Source organism: Glandiceps talaboti, chromosome 17 (genome assembly GCF_964340395.1).
Source record: "Glandiceps talaboti chromosome 17, keGlaTala1.1, whole genome shotgun sequence".
Classification (NCBI taxonomy): Eukaryota; Metazoa; Hemichordata; class Enteropneusta; family Spengelidae; genus Glandiceps; species Glandiceps talaboti.
The window spans coordinates 1,438,547-1,457,085 of NC_135565.1; the positions used below are offsets into that span (position 1 = coordinate 1,438,547).

General features: G+C 38.6%; 1 protein-coding gene across 1 annotated transcript; it reads left to right on the top strand.

Annotated features, from left to right (window-relative positions):
- Window positions 1-1,532: 1,532 nt before the first annotated feature.
- On the top strand, window positions 1,533-6,293 carry LOC144448545 (uncharacterized). Its single transcript, XM_078138814.1, has 2 exons — window positions 1,533-2,155; window positions 5,189-6,293. The coding sequence occupies exons 1-2, from the start codon at window positions 1,579-1,581 to the stop codon at window positions 5,398-5,400; spliced, it is 789 nt and encodes a 262-aa protein (XP_077994940.1). The 5' UTR covers window positions 1,533-1,578; the 3' UTR covers window positions 5,401-6,293.
- Window positions 6,294-18,539: the final 12,246 nt, after the last annotated feature.

Here is an 18,539-nt window from a genome sequence, read left to right on the forward strand (position 1 = left end):
TTTGTACATTATTATTCAATGAGTTTGTAAATATGGAATTACTTCATTTATGAGCTATAGAATAGAGTGAGTATGAAAGAGAGAGGGAGTAGACAGACGGATCGACAGACGGACATACAGACAGACAGACAGTCAGACAGACAGACAGACAGACAGACAGACAGACAGACAGACAGACAGACAGACAGACAGACAGACAGACAGACAGACAGACAGACAGGGAGGGAGGGGTGGAGGCAGATAGCGTTAGAGGGAGAGAAGGGTCGAATCACTATTATAGATATTTTCATGCAAAGTTAAATTCAGACCCTCTTATCAAAGTGAACTTATTGATGACCATCTGTCACGTTTTATTGATGACCATCTGTCACGTTCTATTGATGACTATCTGTCACGTTTTATTTGTCACGTTTTATTGATGACTATCTGTCACGTTTTATTGATGACTATCTGTCACGTTTTATCTGTCACGTTTTATTGATGACTATCTGTCACGTTTTATTGATGACTATCTGTCACGTTTCGAGATGTGAAAACTAAATGTCATAAATATTTCTGATCAGCCATCCTATGTTGGAATTGTTGAATTAATACAAATTAATCAAATAAGTAATGGTATTAGCATTGGCAAGTATTTACATGGGTTTAATTGATAATTTGCATATAACAACATTTACTATTGAAAACGAGGCCAATATAAAATGTTCCTAGAAAGCCCATTACTACTGAATAAATCAGACTAGTGTTGCGGGTATCATCGGCAACCCCTGTGTCTGCTCGCCTCTATCAAATAAATTGCCAATTGGCCTGACGAGGTCCCTTGAAGGTCAAAACCCCTTGTACCTACGCTCTGCAAATTGACTGTTTCCATGGCTACCCTATTTAAATTGGGTTGTTTACTGGGAACGGTACTATTGAAATACCCCCAAAGCGCCTGTTTAAAGGTTTACGTTGACGTTTTAACCAGGTACTTTCCCGGCTAAAAATAGACATGATCGGATACAGCGCATGCTCCGATATGAAATAGTCCCGTGACTGGTTTATAATGTTGTTGTTCTCTGTATACTTTAAAAGCAACACATTTAATTGTCTTCCTCCACCCGGCAAAAATGACAAGAAAAACACAAAATTTTCTGTAAGAGATGATCATCTATATATGAACAAATCTTATATACTGTTTGCATCGAAAATACGTGATAGATTGCATAAACTTAGAACTGTCGCCTCAGGGCTTTCTCGATTTTTTTGGGACGTGTAGCCAAATGGTGACGTTAGGAATAGTGAATTGTTTTAATACTTGGTCGATCAGACAAGCGTGTAATATCACATTAATAAGAGTGTAAAATGAGATAAACAATATTTGATGAAGAAACTGTTTCGCTCCGTTGCATGATTCAAAACAACACAATTTTTTACCTTTGCTATCGTCATAGCTATTTCTAACCAGGGATTTCCCAACACGTCATTTCTGTGAACTGCATGAGCTTTCCATTGCTTTTAGTCTGGATACAGCTAGTTAGGTTCAAGGTCTGTTCGTGAAATGTTCGTCCTTAGCGTATAAGAGTTGAAGTAACTAATATGGAGCTCGGTATCCACAAGTCGTATCTATGTATCCTATGCATCGTGTTGGTTGTCGGACACAGTGACCAAGTCTCAGCTGCAGCGATTCGCCAGTTACATACTAAGCTCAAATCTCCTGCAAATCGATGTTCTTTGGATCAGTACTTATTCAAAATCCCACCTAATATCTATACCAATTACGAAGGCGTTGATCAAGCCCTCGATCCGGGTTACATTTGTCGGCAATGTCAAGTTTGTGCTGATGGGGCAAAGATCATATCAGGTTGCAAACCGACAGCTGACACAGTCTGTGGGGACTGTCTTAAGAAAGACTATGTTTTCGACCAGGGCACAAAGTCTTGTCAACCATTGAATCTGGTATACGGTGTAGAAGGATTTAAAGCAAAGCTCACGGTTACTAAGAGTACAAGTGGTGGAAATGGTTCCATGGTGTCATCATCTACGATAGACACACTTTTCGTTGCTGCGGTAACGGTGTTCAGCATGACACTACTGACAGCAGTGCTTCTCGTCGTAACTTGTCTGGTGAAATGTATCACTGGGCGAATAAACACAAAGAGTAATTCATTTTCAGGTAAGCAGTCACAGTTATCAAAAATATATAACATATTGGTGAACTGTAAATTTACAAGTCAGTTATCTTTTTTGTATTGCATTCATTCTAGACTTGTACATGACAAATTTTGTGCTCACTAGTACATTAAAGATGTGTGACTTGGTGACATATATGTACCGATAACTAATATTAATAATTGTTTGACCAGATCTGAACAGCATAATATTTAATTTATAGGTCCCTGAGGTTGGGTTATGGAACTACCTAATGGTATATACTCGTATACCATTTACAATCACAGTGTGCATACACAATGTCACTCTTTATTTTCATTTTCCTCGGTTATGAGATAATATGTTATAATCTGTAACTAAGTATTAACTTTAAGTTAAAAAGTGGATGGAAAATCGAACCCGATTCATCCATGACTGACAGTAATTCAATGAGAAGACAGGGAGGGAAGTGTGGTCAGAACTATACATCAATAGAAAATGTGTTTACATAACAATCTCCACTCTGTTTGCAATCTTACAACAAATGATTAAAATAGTTGCAATAATTACAGGTGGTAAACTAGAACCGGGCCTATTTAGAGTTTTATTGCTATATGTGTTTTGTCGAATAGCTAGCATTATTGTTTTCAATTTGTTATTGTGATCTGAGTGAGAGTCATTCAGACATAGGGATTATATGATTATAGAAAGTTACAGACAGACAGATAGACAGACAGACAGACAGACAGACAGACAGAGACAGACAGACAGACAGACAGACAGACAGACAGACAGACAGACAGACAGACAGACAGACAGACAGACAGACAGACAGACAGGTGGGAAAGACAGACGAGCAGACAGACAGACATACAAACCGACAGGTAGGACAGACAGACAGACAGACATACAGACAGGCAGACAGACAGACAGACAGACAGACAGACAGACAGACAGACAGAACAGACAGACAAACAGACAGTTACACAGACAGACAGACAGACAGACAGACAGACAGACAGACAGACAGACAGACAGATAGGTGGGACAGACAGACGAGCAGAAAGACAGACAGACAGACAGACAGACAGACAGACAGATAGACAGACAGACAGACAGACAGACAGACAGACAGATAGACAGACAGACAGACAGACAGACAGACAGACAGACAGATAGATAGATAGATAGATAGATAGATAGATAGATAGATAGATAGATAGATAGATAGATAGATAGATAGATAGATAGATAGATAGATAGATAGATAGATAGATAGATAGATAGATAGATAGATAGATGGAAAGACAAACACGTTCAAGTTTTAGCCACCAATTCAGTAATTAAGCTAGAAGGTTTGTATGAATCAGGGTATAGAACTCCGGCTAACCAGGTTATAGAACTCCGGCTAATCAGGTTATAGAGATCCAGCTAACCAGGTTATAGAACTCCGGCTAATCAGGGTATAGAACTCCGGCTAATCAGGGTATAGAGATCCAGCTAATCAGGTTATAGAGATCCAGCTAACCAGGTTATAGAACTCCGGCTAACCAGGTTATAGAACTCCGGCTAATCAGGGTATAGAGATCCAGCTAACCAGGTTATAGAACTCCGGCTAATCAGGTTATAGAACTCCGGTTAATCAGGGTATAGAGCTCCAGCTAATCAGGTTATAGAACTCCGGTTAATCAGGGTAAAGAACTCCGGTTAATCAGGGTATAGAGCTCTAGCTAATCAGGGTATAGAGCTCCAGCTAATCAGGGTATAGAACTCCGGTTAATCAGGGTATAGAACTCTGGTTAATAAGGGTATAGAGCTCCAGCTAATCAGGTTATAGAACTCCGGTTAATCAGGGTATAGAGCTCCAGCTAATCAGGGTATAGAGCTCCAGGTACCAGGTTTGAGTCCACTCTATTGTAAATGATGACTGAAAGTGTTCAATAGGTACAATGCGAGTACCTTTTTAATGAATATGCATTAAAACTACGCCAAAACATGTATAATGTACTTGTGAATATACACCCTGTAGGGATTATTTAGAAATTGTGAATATACACCCCGTAGGGATTATTTAGAAATTGTGAATATACACCCTGTAGGGATTATTTAGAAATTGTGAATATACACCCTGTAGGGATTATTTAGAAATTGTGAATATACACCCTGTAGGAATTATTTAGAAATTGTGTTCATAATGTCTATACTCGTCGATTTGACGGTCTTGCAGTGAAAACACAGTAATTAACAGTAGCCGTGCGTTATAACGTACTTATACTTTCACTTTCAATACATGACGTCATCATCATGTGACTATGACATGAAACATTAAGTCAAAATGTAAATATACAGACGACCAGTCATTATACATACAGAAAAATTCAGATAGAAAAATGGAGACAGCCTCTGACATACAATAGGCCAGACACACAGGCGGGTGGGCTTACGGACGGACGGACGGACGAACAGACAGACAGACAGACAGACAGACAGACAGACAGACAGACAGACAAACAGACAGACAGACATAGTTTCGCGCAACAATAATACACTATACCGTTAAAGACAGAACTGCCCTATATAAAGAGGATTATGGCTAATCTATGCAAATGCGGCAAATTCTAACTGCTGTACAGAGCACTAGCTTCTGGGTCTTGTTTTCAGCATTTTCTCTGTGCTCTGAGAAATACACAGGTCATGTATCGTGTACAAATTGTTTGTGAATGTCGTAGGATGGTAACTTGATACACAAATTAGTTGAAAAGCAATCTGTTTGATTCATAGAATGAAAACAACTTTCAAAATTCAACTGCAAACAGCTGTTTAGATTGTGTGTCACTCAGGATTATTCAAATATGCGGCATTTGCATGTGAACAACCTAGATAGGGAATGTTTATATTTTTGGTGATTACTTGCAAGTGAGTCATCACAAGTTCTCCACCTCCAAACATACAGTCAGTCATATGCAAAATAGGGTCCCAGGCCCAGGCAGTCATACCTTTAACCGCAAATGTGCAAATGACAGTTACATGTAATCCGTCATTTCGATTTCTTCTTTAGGACGAAATCTGCCGTCAGAGTTACTTGCCTTTAATGATCCTAATGGAAAAGAAACAGAGAAGAAGCGAAATGTAAATGAAAACTGCAAGGAAGACAAAGAGACAGAGTGTCGTACGTTGTGTACCGAACAGACGGAAAGTGTTGAGGAGTATGTCCATCACAAAGACGGTGACAGGCAGTGTCTGATAAAGAAGAAAACCATCGACATCTAAACGTAGACACTGCTGCTGATGTAGTAAAACTTGCCTGAGGGTTACTCTGCTAGAGTAGACGTCATTTGAGAAGCACTGCACTATGCAGTCAAATACAGGGAAGGGTAATGACGGTTTTCATTATGCAGGTTATTCTATTTCATCACAAACTAGAAATTTTACACTACAAGATATTTGATGTTTTTACATAATATATTTATTTACACTGGCTCCCTTGTTCAGCAGTGAATTGAATTCACAATTTTATGTATTACTTTTAAAGTTATAAATGGAATTGCACCATCTTATTTAAGTGAATTACTGACACGGCGGGCCACTAGTCGTACCCTTCATTCTCAGTTCAATGGTAACATTATTTTACACCAGCCTATTGGCACTACTATGTATTATGGTAATCGAGCTTTTTCAGTCTGTACGCCTCGTCTATGGAATGTCTTACCATCACCGATCCGTGTTGCTTCTTCATTCAACAGTTTTAAAAGCAGTTTGATAACCTACATTTTAGATCGTTTTATCATTTTAGACAATTTATATATTTTACCTTTATGCATGTCTATCTTTTTACTTGTTTTAAAATAGTGTATTTTGTTTATGTTTACTTGTTTTCCTGTTAGTTATACAGTGCATTGTGATTATTTTGTAAAGTAAGGCACATTAATAGGGTTATACAGTGCATTGTGATTATTTTGTAAAGTAAGGCACATTAATAGGGTTATACAGTGCATTGTGATTATTTTGTAAAGTAAGGCACATTAATAGGGTTATACAGTGCATTGTGATTATTTTGTAAAGTAAGGCACATTAATAGGGTTATACAGTGCATTGTGATTATTTTGTAAAGTAAGGCACATTAATAGGGTTATACAGTGCATTGTGATTATTTTGTAAAGTAAGGCACATTAATAGGGTTATACAGTGCATTGTGATTATTTTGTAAAGTAAGGCACATTAATAGGGTTATACAGTGCATTGTGATTATTTTGTAAAGTAAGGCACATTAATATAGTTATACAGTGCATTGTGATTATTTTGTAAAGTAAGGCACATTAATAGGGTTATACAGTGCATTGTGATTATTTTGTAAAGTAAGGCACATTAATAGGGTTATACAGTGCATTGTGATTATTTTGTAAAGTAAGGCACATTAATAGGGTTATACAGTGCATTGTGATTATTTTGTAAAGTAAGGCACATTAATATAGTTATACAGTGCATTGTGATTATTTTGTAAAGTAAGGCACATTAATAGGGTTATACAGTGCATTGTGATTATTTTGTAAAGTAAGGCACATTAATAGGGTTATACAGTGCATTGTGATTATTTTGTAAAGTAAGGCACATTAATATAGTTATACAGTGCATTGTGATTATTTTGTAAAGTAAGGCACATTAATAGGGTTATACAGTGCATTGTGATTATTTTGTAAAGTAAGGCACATTAATAGGGTTATACAGTGCATTGTGATTATTTTGTAAAGTAAGGCACATTAATAGGGTTATACAGTGCATTGTGATTATTTTGTAAAGTAAGGCACATTAATAGGGTTATACAGTGCATTGTGATTATTTTGTAAAGTAAGGCACATTAATAGGGTTATACAGTGCATTGTGATTATTTTGTAAAGTAAGGCACATTAATAGGGAATAAAGATTAAGATTTTGATTAAAATTGACAAAATATAAAGTAGAAAAACAAGCATAAATTTGACCTGGTGTAAGTAAGTAATGGTTGAATGTAGGGTGTTTATACACATCAACATCACATTTCAACATTTGAAACATTTGAACTGATATAGTACTACTTAATGTTGTATATAACATTTGAACTGATATATTAGTGATTAATGTTGTATATAACATTTGAACTGATATAGTAGTGATTAATGTTGTATATAACATTTGAACTGATATAGTAGTACTTAATGTTGTATATAACATTTGAACTGATATAGTAGTACTTAATGTTGCATATAACATTTGAACTGATATAGTAGTACTTAATGTTGTATATAACATTTGAACTGATATAGTAGTACTTAATGTTGTAAATAACATTTGAACTGATATAGTAGTACTTAATGTTGTATATAACATTTGAACTGATATAGTAGTGATTAATGTTGTATATAACATTTGAACTGATATAGTAGTACTTAATGTTGCATATAACATTTGAACTGATATAGTAGTGATTAATGTTGTATATAACATTTGAACTGATATAGTAGTACTTAATGTTGTATATAACATTTGAACTGATATAGTAGTACTTAATGTTGCATATAACATTTGAACTGATATAGTAGTACTTAATGTTGCATATAACATTTGAACTGATATAGTAGTACTTAATGTTGCATATAACATTTGAACTGATATAGTAGTGATTAATGTTGTATATAACATTTGAACTGATATAGTAGTGATTAATGTTGTATATAACATTTGAACTGATATAGTAGTGATTAATGTTGTATATAACATTTGAACTGATATAGTAGTACTTAATGTTGTATATAACATTTGAACTGATATAGTAGTACTTAATGTTGTATATAACATTTGAACTGATATAGTAGTGATTAATGTTGTATATAACATTTGAACTGATATAGTAGTGATTAATGTTGTATATAACATTTGAACTGATATAGTAGTACTTAATGTTGTATATAACATTTGAACTGATATAGTAGTACTTAATGTTGTAAATAACATTTGAACTGATATAGTAGTACTTAATGTTGTATATAACATTTGAACTGATATAGTAGTGATTAATGTTGTATATAACATTTGAACTGATATATTAGTGATTAATGTTGTATATAACATTTGAACTGATATAGTAGTACTTAATGTTGCATATAACATTTGAACTGATATAGTAGTGATTAATGTTGTATATAACATTTGAACTGATATAGTAGTGATTAATGTTGTATATAACATTTGAACTGATATAGTAGTGATTAATGTTGTATATAACATTTGAACTGATATAGTAGTGATTAATGTTGTATATAACATTTGAACTGATATAGTAGTGATTAATGTTGTATATAACATTTGAACTGATATAGTAGTACTTAATGTTGTATATAACATTTGAACTGATATAGTAGTGATTAATGTTGTATATAACATTTGAACTGATATAGTAGTACTTAATGTTGCATATAACATTTGAACTGATATAGTAGTGATTAATGTTGTATATAACATTTGAACTGATATAGTAGTGATTAATGTTGTATATAACATTTGAACTGATATAGTAGTGATTAATGTTGTATATAACATTTGAACTGATATAGTAGTGATTAATGTTGTATATAACATTTGAACTGATATACCGGTAGTAGTGATTAATGTTTGAACTGATATAGTAGTACTTAATGTTGTATATAACATTTGAACTGATATAGTAGTACTTAATGTTGTATATAACATTTGAACTGATATAGTAGTACTTAATGTTGCATATAACATTTGAACTGATATAGTAGTACTTAATGTTGTATATAACATTTGAACTGATATAGTAGTACTTAATGTTGTATATAACATTTGAACTGATATAGTAGTGATTAATGTTGTATATAACATTTGAACTGATATACCGGTAGTAGTGATTAATGTTTGAACTAATATAGTAGTACTTAATGTTGTATATAACATTTGAACTGATATAGTAGTACTTAATGTTGCATATAACATTTGAACTGATATAGTAGTACTTAATGTTGTATATAACATTTGAACTGATATAGTAGTACTTAATGTTGTATATAACATTTGAACTGATATAGTAGTGATTAATGTTGTATATAACATTTGAACTGATATACCGGTAGTAGTGATTAATGTTTGAACTGATATAGTAGTACTTAATGTTGTATATAACATTTGAACTGATATAGTAGTACTTAATGTTGTATATAACATTTGAACTGATATAGTAGTACTTAATGTTGTATATAACATTTGAACTGATATAGTAGTGATTAATGTTGTATATAACATTTGAACTGATATACCGGTAGTAGTGATTAATGTTTGAACTGATATAGTAGTACTTAATGTTGTATATAACATTTGAACTGATATAGTAGTACTTAATGTTGTATATAACATTTGAACTGATATAGTAGTGATTAATGTTGTATATGATATTTTACTCACTTTGAACTCTTTCAGTTTGAATTGTATTGTTCAAGTTATTTTAAAACAAAAACTGCCCTGTACGTAATGTGGTAGTTGTAATGTTCAAAACATTGATTTGACTTATTTGTAAGACCACGGACATTTTGCAAATGAAAGCTTTATATCAGTTTATTAGTCAAAGATAATATAAACATCAAGGTCATGTGATGTACTTACATTGAAATTATAATTATGTATGTTGTACCACCTATGTAATGTCGCCCTCTATGTGAGCTTGGAGAAATAAAAGATTCCCCATATGAGACAGCATGGCGTCCGGATGCACTTCTTCACAGCATCAACCGTACTATTAAGGGAGCCTTCAGTATTTACAGGAGGGGAGGGCCGGAGGAATCGGGGGGTGGGTCACACTTTACAAATCTGTTCTTGGGGAGGGTCATATTTTGCATTATAATGTTTGTGAGAGGGTTACATTTTACAATCCGTAGTTTGTGACCAAATTGAAGATTCAGTGATTGTCAATTTGTTTTGTGTGTTTTGAGATGTAAAAGTGAGATGAGCACTCAACATTTATTTTATTTTTACGAGTACTTTACATGCAGTACAAAAATAAAAATACACATATTGTAAGAAAATTGTTCAATAAAACGATGCATTTCACCTTATCCCTCACACTACTGTCCGTGCATGTTGTTGTTAAACTATGATGATGATGATGATGATGATGATGATGATGATGATGATGATGATGATGATGGTGATGATGATGATGATGATGATATCAGAGAACTTTTACAAGTGACCAGATCAGGCAGAGTATGCACAACATAGAAAGCACATTTTAGATACTAACTATATTGTGTATGATTATAAGAGAAAGGTCACTAGCCAGTCTTTTCCTGTTTGTCACTTTATATGTAGAAATATTGCTTTCTAATACAGCATCAAAATCATTTAATTTGTATGTATACATATAATGGGAATATTGATTAACGTTCAGTATATGCAATTGTGATGGGGAGGGTAATGTTTTACAAAATGGGACAGGGGAGGGTCACCTTTTACAAATGGAGAATGGAGGGAGGGTCATGTTTTACTTAACAGACCATATGTGATTTCCTCCAGCCCCCCCCCCCCCCCCATCCTGTAAATACTGAAGGCGTAGCCCCTGAGTTTTTGGCACATGACCCTACCGAACTCGTTGTCTGTCTTACTTATACTACGGCGTGATTGGCTCAAACGGATCTTTTCCAAAATGTGTGCTGAGCGTAATATAGTTCATACCCCTAAGAAAGAGTGGGTTATGGCTCCATATAACCAACTGAAATCAAGGCCTCTGATTGGCCAAGTCGGTCTAGCCGTAGTGTAAGCATTCTTATTGTTACACACAATGTTTCAACTGTTAAATTCTAAGGACTGTTAAGATGCATGTTATATCGCCCACTGAATAACCTTTGACCTTTTCACCTGAAACGCGTTTACGTAAACATAACATCTCGACAAAAAATTGAGATGTTAATTTTCAAGATGTTTTTATCAATGTTTGCAAACTGCCAAATGTTTACCCTCTGAGTTAGGGTTACATATTTCCAGTCCTGAAATATTCACCTGCAAGGTCGTTATTTATCTTCATATTGCATTGATATATTTTAGTTGTGCAAATCGTCCTGTGTTATCAATAAATACTGAAAATGCACGAAATGGGAGTGCGGGTGTCTGCGCTGCCATATTTTTTGATTTTCATGTGCAACATTCTAAAAACGCCTGTAGTTGGCAAAAAGTTTTTATTCTTGAATGCACCTAGTATGTACAATAATGAGTATGAATCTAGAACAGAAGACATCTTCACATCTTTGGATCTGAATGTGAATAAATAAAAAATATTCAGTCGATACCTCACCTGGCCTGGCCTGACCTGTACCTGCATTTTGTACCGACCGTTAAATAATTTTGTCGTATTCGTGAATGTATAAGCTGAATGTATATAGTAACTAAGCGCATGCGCGTATCATGTCGTCCAAGGTTTCTTGACGACACAGGTGATTCTGATAGCGTTATCAATATATGTGTGAAGGTTATTACCTATTGGTACACTCGACGTCAAAATGGCAACATTGACCAGACTGAGTATAGAAGGTAGGCATAGTCATTGACCAGACTGAGTATAGAAGGTAGGCATAGTCATTGAACAGACTGAGTATAGAAGGTAGGCATAGTCATTGAACAGACTGAGTATAGAAGGTAGGCATAGTCATTGAACAGACTGAGTATAGAAGGTAGGCATAGTCATTGAACAGACTGAGTATAGAAGGTAGGCATAGTCATTGAACAGACTGAGTATAGAAGGTAGGCATAGTCATTGAACAGACTGAGTATAGAAGGTAGGCATAGTCATTGACCAGACTGAGTATAGAAGGTAGGCATAGTCATTGACCAGACTGAGTATAGAAGGTAGGCATAGTCATTGAACAGACTGAGTATAGAAGGTAGGCATAGTCATTGAACAGACTGAGTATAGAAGGTAGGCATAGTCATTGAACAGACTGAGTATAGAAGGTAGGCATAGTCATTGACCAGACTGAGTATAGAAGGTAGGCATAGTCATTGAACAGACTGAGTATAGAAGGTAGGCATAGTCATTGAACAGACTGAGTATAGAAGGTAGGCATAGTCATTGACCAGACTGAGTATAGAAGGTAGGCATAGTCATTGACCAGACTGAGTATAGAAGGTAGGCATAGTCATTGAACAGACTGAGTATAGAAGGTAGGCATAGTCATTGAACAGACTGAGTATAGAAGGTAGGCATAGTCATTGAACAGACTGAGTATAGAAGGTAGGCATAGTCATTGACCAGACTGAGTATAGAAGGTAGGCATAGTCATTGACCAGACTGAGTATAGAAGGTAGGCATAGTCATTGACCAGACTGAGTATAGAAGGTAGGCATAGTCATTGAACAGACTGAGTATAGAAGGTAGGCATAGTCATTGAACAGACTGAGTATAGAAGGTAGGCATAGTCATTGACCAGACTGAGTATAGAAGGTAGGCATAGTCATTGACCAGACTGAGTATAGAAGGTAGGCATAGTCATTGACCAGACTGAGTATAGAAGGTAGGCATAGTCATTGAACAGACTGAGTATAGAAGGTAGGCATAGTCATTGAACAGACTGAGTATAGAAGGTAGGCATAGTCATTGACCAGACTGAGTATAGAAGGTAGGCATAGTCATTGAACAGACTGAGTATAGAAGGTAGGCATAGTCATTGAACAGACTGAGTATAGAAGGTAGGCATAGTCATTGACCAGACTGAGTATAGAAGGTAGGCATAGTCATTGAACAGACTGAGTATAGAAGGTAGGCATAGTCATTGAACAGACTGAGTATAGAAGGTAGGCATAGTCATTGAACAGACTGAGTATAGAAGGTAGGCATAGTCATTGACCAGACTGAGTATAGAAGGTAGGCATAGTCATTGAACAGACTGAGTATAGAAGGTAGGCATAGTCATTGACCAGACTGAGTATAGAAGGTAGGCATAGTCATTGACCAGACTGAGTATAGAAGGTAGGCATAGTCATTGAACAGACTGAGTATAGAAGGTAGGCATAGTCATTGAACAGACTGAGTATAGAAGGTAGGCATAGTCATTGACCAGACTGAGTATAGAAGGTAGGCATAGTCATTGAACAGACTGAGTATAGAAGGTAGGCATAGTCATTGAACAGACTGAGTATAGAAGGTAGGCATAGTCATTGAACAGACTGAGTATAGAAGGTAGGCATAGTCATTGATATCTCGTTTTTTAGTGTAACAAATCGAAGTTCAATTTGATATGGTGTCAAACGAAATTATTTGGTAGCTTTGATACCAGTCTGTCAATTATTTGGTAGCTTTGATACCAGTCTGTCAATTATTTGGTAGCTTTGATACCAGTCTGTCAATTATTTGGTAGCTTTGATACCAGTCTGTCAATTATTTGGTAGCTTTGATACCAGTCTGTCAATTATTTGGTAGCTTTGATACCAGTCTGTCAATTATTTGGTAGCTTTGATACCAGTCTGTCAATTATTTGGTAGCTTTGTTTGAAAGTCTTCTTCTTTTTTTTCAATTCGTCATTTCTTTCAACAAAGTAGACTCTACAAGAGTCAGTGTATTTCAAGGTATGTTGACTAGGATCCTATGGGTATCTTCTTGTCACTGCGTTTTAAAATCATTATCACACATACATACCGGGTACAGTGTGCTTATTATGTGTTCTTGCTAACTTCACAAATTGGTTCCATTGACCTCTGGCCATTAGAGAAAAACTAAAGTAGCATTGACTTGTCACCTTATCAAATATAGTTAATTTATAAACCTAATGTCAAAGTATTTTGTTCAGTATACAGGTACTTGTAAACTATCAAGACTATAGAAACTGAATTATTTCATTCGACAAAAGTAAATATTTGGTCGCTCGTAATTTCTCTTAATCCGACATTTTTGGTTTACTAAACAGTAGTGGAATTTCACCATGTTCAGTCCTAAATAGATATTTGAGTTGTACAGTTTCAACTTTTTTATTATTGATATGAAGAGATAAGCCTATAAAGTAATCAATCAACCTAACCAATAAATCAAACCATAGGTTCAAATGTCTTAACTTGTCTTATGGTTGAACCGACTAATACTCAACAACCAATGTACAACCATGTCTGTCCAATCAAACTTAACTGGTACTCTACACACTGTGGAATATATACACAATCCCAATGCTCAGAATGTCCGTCAAGAAAAACACACTGGTGACATAAGCGGCATTGTTATACCACGAATCGAAGTCGAGTAATGTTTGTCCGACTAGAGGAAGACAGAATATAGAATATGACTATACCTTACGAAGTTAATTTAGTGATGATAGTAGTATAGAACTTGCGAATACGAACACACGTTTGGATCCACTCTGGAACGAAAGTACAATTTCTAGTGTTTTCTTCTGCCAGAATCCGAAATTCGTTCGTATATATTTTTTTATATAGGAAAGTTTTCTCCTGCGCACTTTCAATCAACTCCGGAACGACATTAGAATTTCATACAATTTCTAGTGTTTTTTCCTGCCTGAATCCCAATATCAAATTTTTGCTATCTTTCTTATATATTCTTTATACATTTTTAAATTTACTAATCCTTTTTCATACATAGAATCCCAAAACCACACGCATCTAGGAATTCACGCATGCGCACAACCAACTTAAAAGGGAATTCACCAAGGGATCTCTCATGATAGAAATTTAGTAGTTTTATCTCCCTACTACTTAAAATATCAGATGTCGATAACAAGCTTAAGAAAGTACACATTTGTAACTAATTTAAATATCTGATATCAAACGAATTCTTAATATAACGTTGTAGTTACGTTTGTAGTCATTTCACCCAGTCACTTAGAATTTCATAATGACTACATGCCATCATCCAGTAAATATATTTTATCATCAAAACACCTCAATGACAATTTGTTAATTTCACACCTACCTATAACTCATGGTTCATACTCCTTATATGTATTAGGGATGAAAAGTCTGTGTGTGTGTGTGGGTGTGTGTGTGTGTGTGTGTGTGTGTGTGTGTGTGTCTGTCTGTGTTAGTGTCTGTATAACCAACGACTGGCTCAATTCAAACGAAATTTGGTACACGCGTCCCATAGGGTAATGACAAGAACCGATTAAGTTTTTGGTAAACATCCATGAATATTAATGAGCAATTTGCGTAAGTAATGCTTTTCGGTAATTAGGCTATATCTCACGAATGCACGCTTCAAATTCAATATAATATGGTTCATATATTTGCATTACCAAAGTGCATCTGTCCTGAAAATACTATCGATGTACCTTTTAGTTTAAATAAGTTAATGGCATATGTTCGGTAATTAGACCCTGTCCCAGGCTGTGGGCCACAACAAGAAAGTCAGGAAATGTTGTCTAAAGTGTTGTAACGATGCGAGATTTTTTAATTGTTCATGATTAGTTCTGCAGTTGTCTTCCCTGAAGTAGGGAGAGTTGTTTTGTGTTTTCCCTTGGATCTGCAGTCTGCATTGGCTGGACAAACACGAGAAACAAAAGGTCAAAGTGGGGTATTTAAGTGAGGCACACTGACCAGAAACAATTCTTTTTTTCTTGGCCTTAAAAACTCCTACTGTGCGATCTATGCTACAACATTCTATAAAAGCTTCACATTATTGCATGTTGTGGTTGGCCGTAAGAATTCACCTAGATAACTACATAAGAAAGTTGATGAAAGTTGGAAACAGAAACTTATTGGATTTGGACTGGAAAGAAAACAACAATGAATAAAACGTAGCAAAGAAAATGCAATTAAAAAAAAAAGAAGAAGATAAAATTGGTGTGATAATTATACATCAAACGATACAAAACGCACATGATGCTAAAAAGATACAATGCTGAGACAAATATAACACTAAAACAAATGGTGAAATATCCTGGGACTGGTTTAAGATGCTAATGAATGTGCCGGATGACTAGAACCCTTTATGATGGATGTAGCTTTGCAAATGAATCTGGATTGATAGATTGAGTGTAAGGATGGTAATTCTGTGCCGATGATTCTCTGTACTATCCGGACAACTCTCTCCAGTGCATTCAACTCATCGTTGGTGATGTTGTTAAACAAGATGGCGAAGGCATATGTTAAAATATTCTCTATGACAGTGTGATAAGAATTTACTAAAATACAATGATTCATTTCAAAGGTATGGGGGTAGTGGATCTGGTGGGTTGTGGGCTTAGTGGGCTGTGAACCTTGTGGGCTGTTAACCTGCTGAGTTGTGGATCAAGTGCCTAGTAGACTGTGGGTTTAGTGGGCTGTGGACCTGGTGGGATGTGGGCCTGGTGGGCTGTGGCCCTGGCAGGATGTGGTCCTGATGAGTTGTGGGCCCGGTGGGTTGTGGGCCTGGTGAGTTGTGGGCCTGCTGGGCTGTGGGCCCTGGGAGCTGTGGGCCTGATGAGTTGTGGGCCCGGTGGGCTGTGGGCCTGGCGAGTTGTGGGCCTGGTGGGCTGTGGGCCCTGGGAGCTGTGGGCCTGATGAGTTGTGGGCCTGGTGGGCTGTGGGCCTGGCGAGTTGTGGGCCTGCTGGACTGTGGGCCCCGGGAGCTGTGGGCCTGATTGGTTGTGGGCCTGGTGGGCTGTGGGCCTGGGGAGTTGTGCGTCTGGTGAGTTGTGGGCCTGGTGGGCTGTGCGCCTGATGAGTTGTGGGCTTGATGGGTTGTGGGCCTGCTGGGCTGTGGGCCCCGGGAGCTGTGGGCCTGATGAGTTGTGGGCCTGGTGGGCTGTGGGCCTGGGGAGTTGTGGGCCCCGGGAGCTGTGGGCCTGATGAGTTGTGGGCCTGGTGGGCTGTGGGCCTGGGGAGTTGTGGGCCTGGTGGGCTGTGGGCCTGGCGAGTTGTGGGCCTGCTGGACTGTGGGCCCCGGGAGCTGTGGGCCTGATGGGTTGTGGGCCTGGTGGGCTGTGGGCCTGGGGAGTTGTGGGCCTGGTGGGCTGTGCGTCTGGTGAGTTGTGGGCCTGGTGGGATGTGCGCCTGATGAGTTGTGGGCCTGGCGAGTTGTGGGCCTGCTGGACTGTGGGCCCCGGGAGCTGTGGGCCTGATGGGTTGTGGGCCTGGTGGGCTGTGGGCCTGGGGAGTTGTGGGCCTGGTGGGCTGTGCGTCTGGTGAGTTGTGGGCCTGGTGGGCTGTGCGCCTGATGAGTTGTGGGCTTGATGGGTTGTGGGCCTGCTGGGCTGTGGGCCCCGGGAGCTGTGGGCCTGATGAGTTGTGGGCCTGGTGGGCTGTGGGCCTGGGGAGTTGTGGGCCCCGGGAGCTGTGGGCCTGATGAGTTGTGGGCCTGGTGGGCTGTGGGCCTGGGGAGTTGTGGGCCCCGGGAGCTGTGCGCCTGATGAGTTGTGGGCTTGGTGAGTTGTGGGCCTGGCGAGTTGTGGGCCTGGTGGGATGTAGACCTGGTGAGATATCGACCTGGTGGGCTGTGGACCTAGCTAGTGGAGTGTGGGTCTGGTGGACTTTGGTGGGCTAGATGTGCACATGGTGGGCTGTGGGCCCTGTGGACTGTAGACCTTGTGGACCGTGTGTATGGAGGGCAGTGGCCCTTGTGGGTTGTGGGCTTAGAGGGCTGTGAACCTGGTGGGCTGTGAACCTGGTGAGTTGTGGATCTGGTGGGCAGTGGACCTGGTGAGTTGTGGATCTGGTGGGCAGTGGACCTGGTGAGTTGTGGATCTGGTGGGATGTGGGCCTGGTGAGTTGTTGTCCTGGTGAGTTATGCACCTAGCAGACTGTGGGTCTAGTGGGTTGTGGATCTGGTGGGATGTGGGCCTCGTGAGTTGTTGTCCTGGTGGGCTGTGGGCCTGGTGAGTTGTGGGCCTGGTGAGTTGTTGTCCTGGTGGGCTGTGGGCCTGGTGAGTTGTGGGTCTGGTGGGCTGTGGGACTGGTGAGTTGTGGGCCTAGTGGGCTGTGCGCCTGGTGAGTTGTGGGCCTGGTGGCTGTGGGCCTGGTGAGTTGTGGGCCTGGTGGGATGTAGACCTGGTGAGATATCGACCTGGTGCAGGTGGGCTGTGGCCCTAGCTAGTGGAGTGTGGGTCTGGTGGGCTGTAGACCTTGTGGGCCGTGTGTATGGCGGACAGTGGACCTGGTGTGTTGTGGGCATAGTGGGCTGTGAACCTGGTGGGCTGTGAACCTGGTGAGTTGTGGATCTGGTGGGCAGTGGACGTGGTGAGTTGTGGGTCTAGTAGACTGTGGGTCTAGTGGGCTGTGGACCTGGTGGGATGTGGGCCTGATGAGTTGTGGTCTTGGTGGGCTGTGGGACTGGTGAGTTGTGGGCTTGGTGAGTTGTGGGCCTGGTGGGCTGAGGGCCTGGTGAGTTGTGGGTCTGGTGTGCTATAGGCCTGGTGGGCAGTGGGCCTGATGAGTTGTGGGCCTGGTGGGCA

Bases quoted from the DNA above. Each gene is read 5' to 3' on its own strand.
- LOC144448545 (XM_078138814.1), top strand. From the start codon at position 1,579: ATGGAGCTCGGTATCCACAAGTCGTATCTATGTATCCTATGCATCGTG. The intron at 2,156-5,188 runs GTAAGCAGTCAC...TTTCTTCTTTAG, and splicing joins AAAGAGTAATTCATTTTCAG to GACGAAATCTGCCGTCAGAG.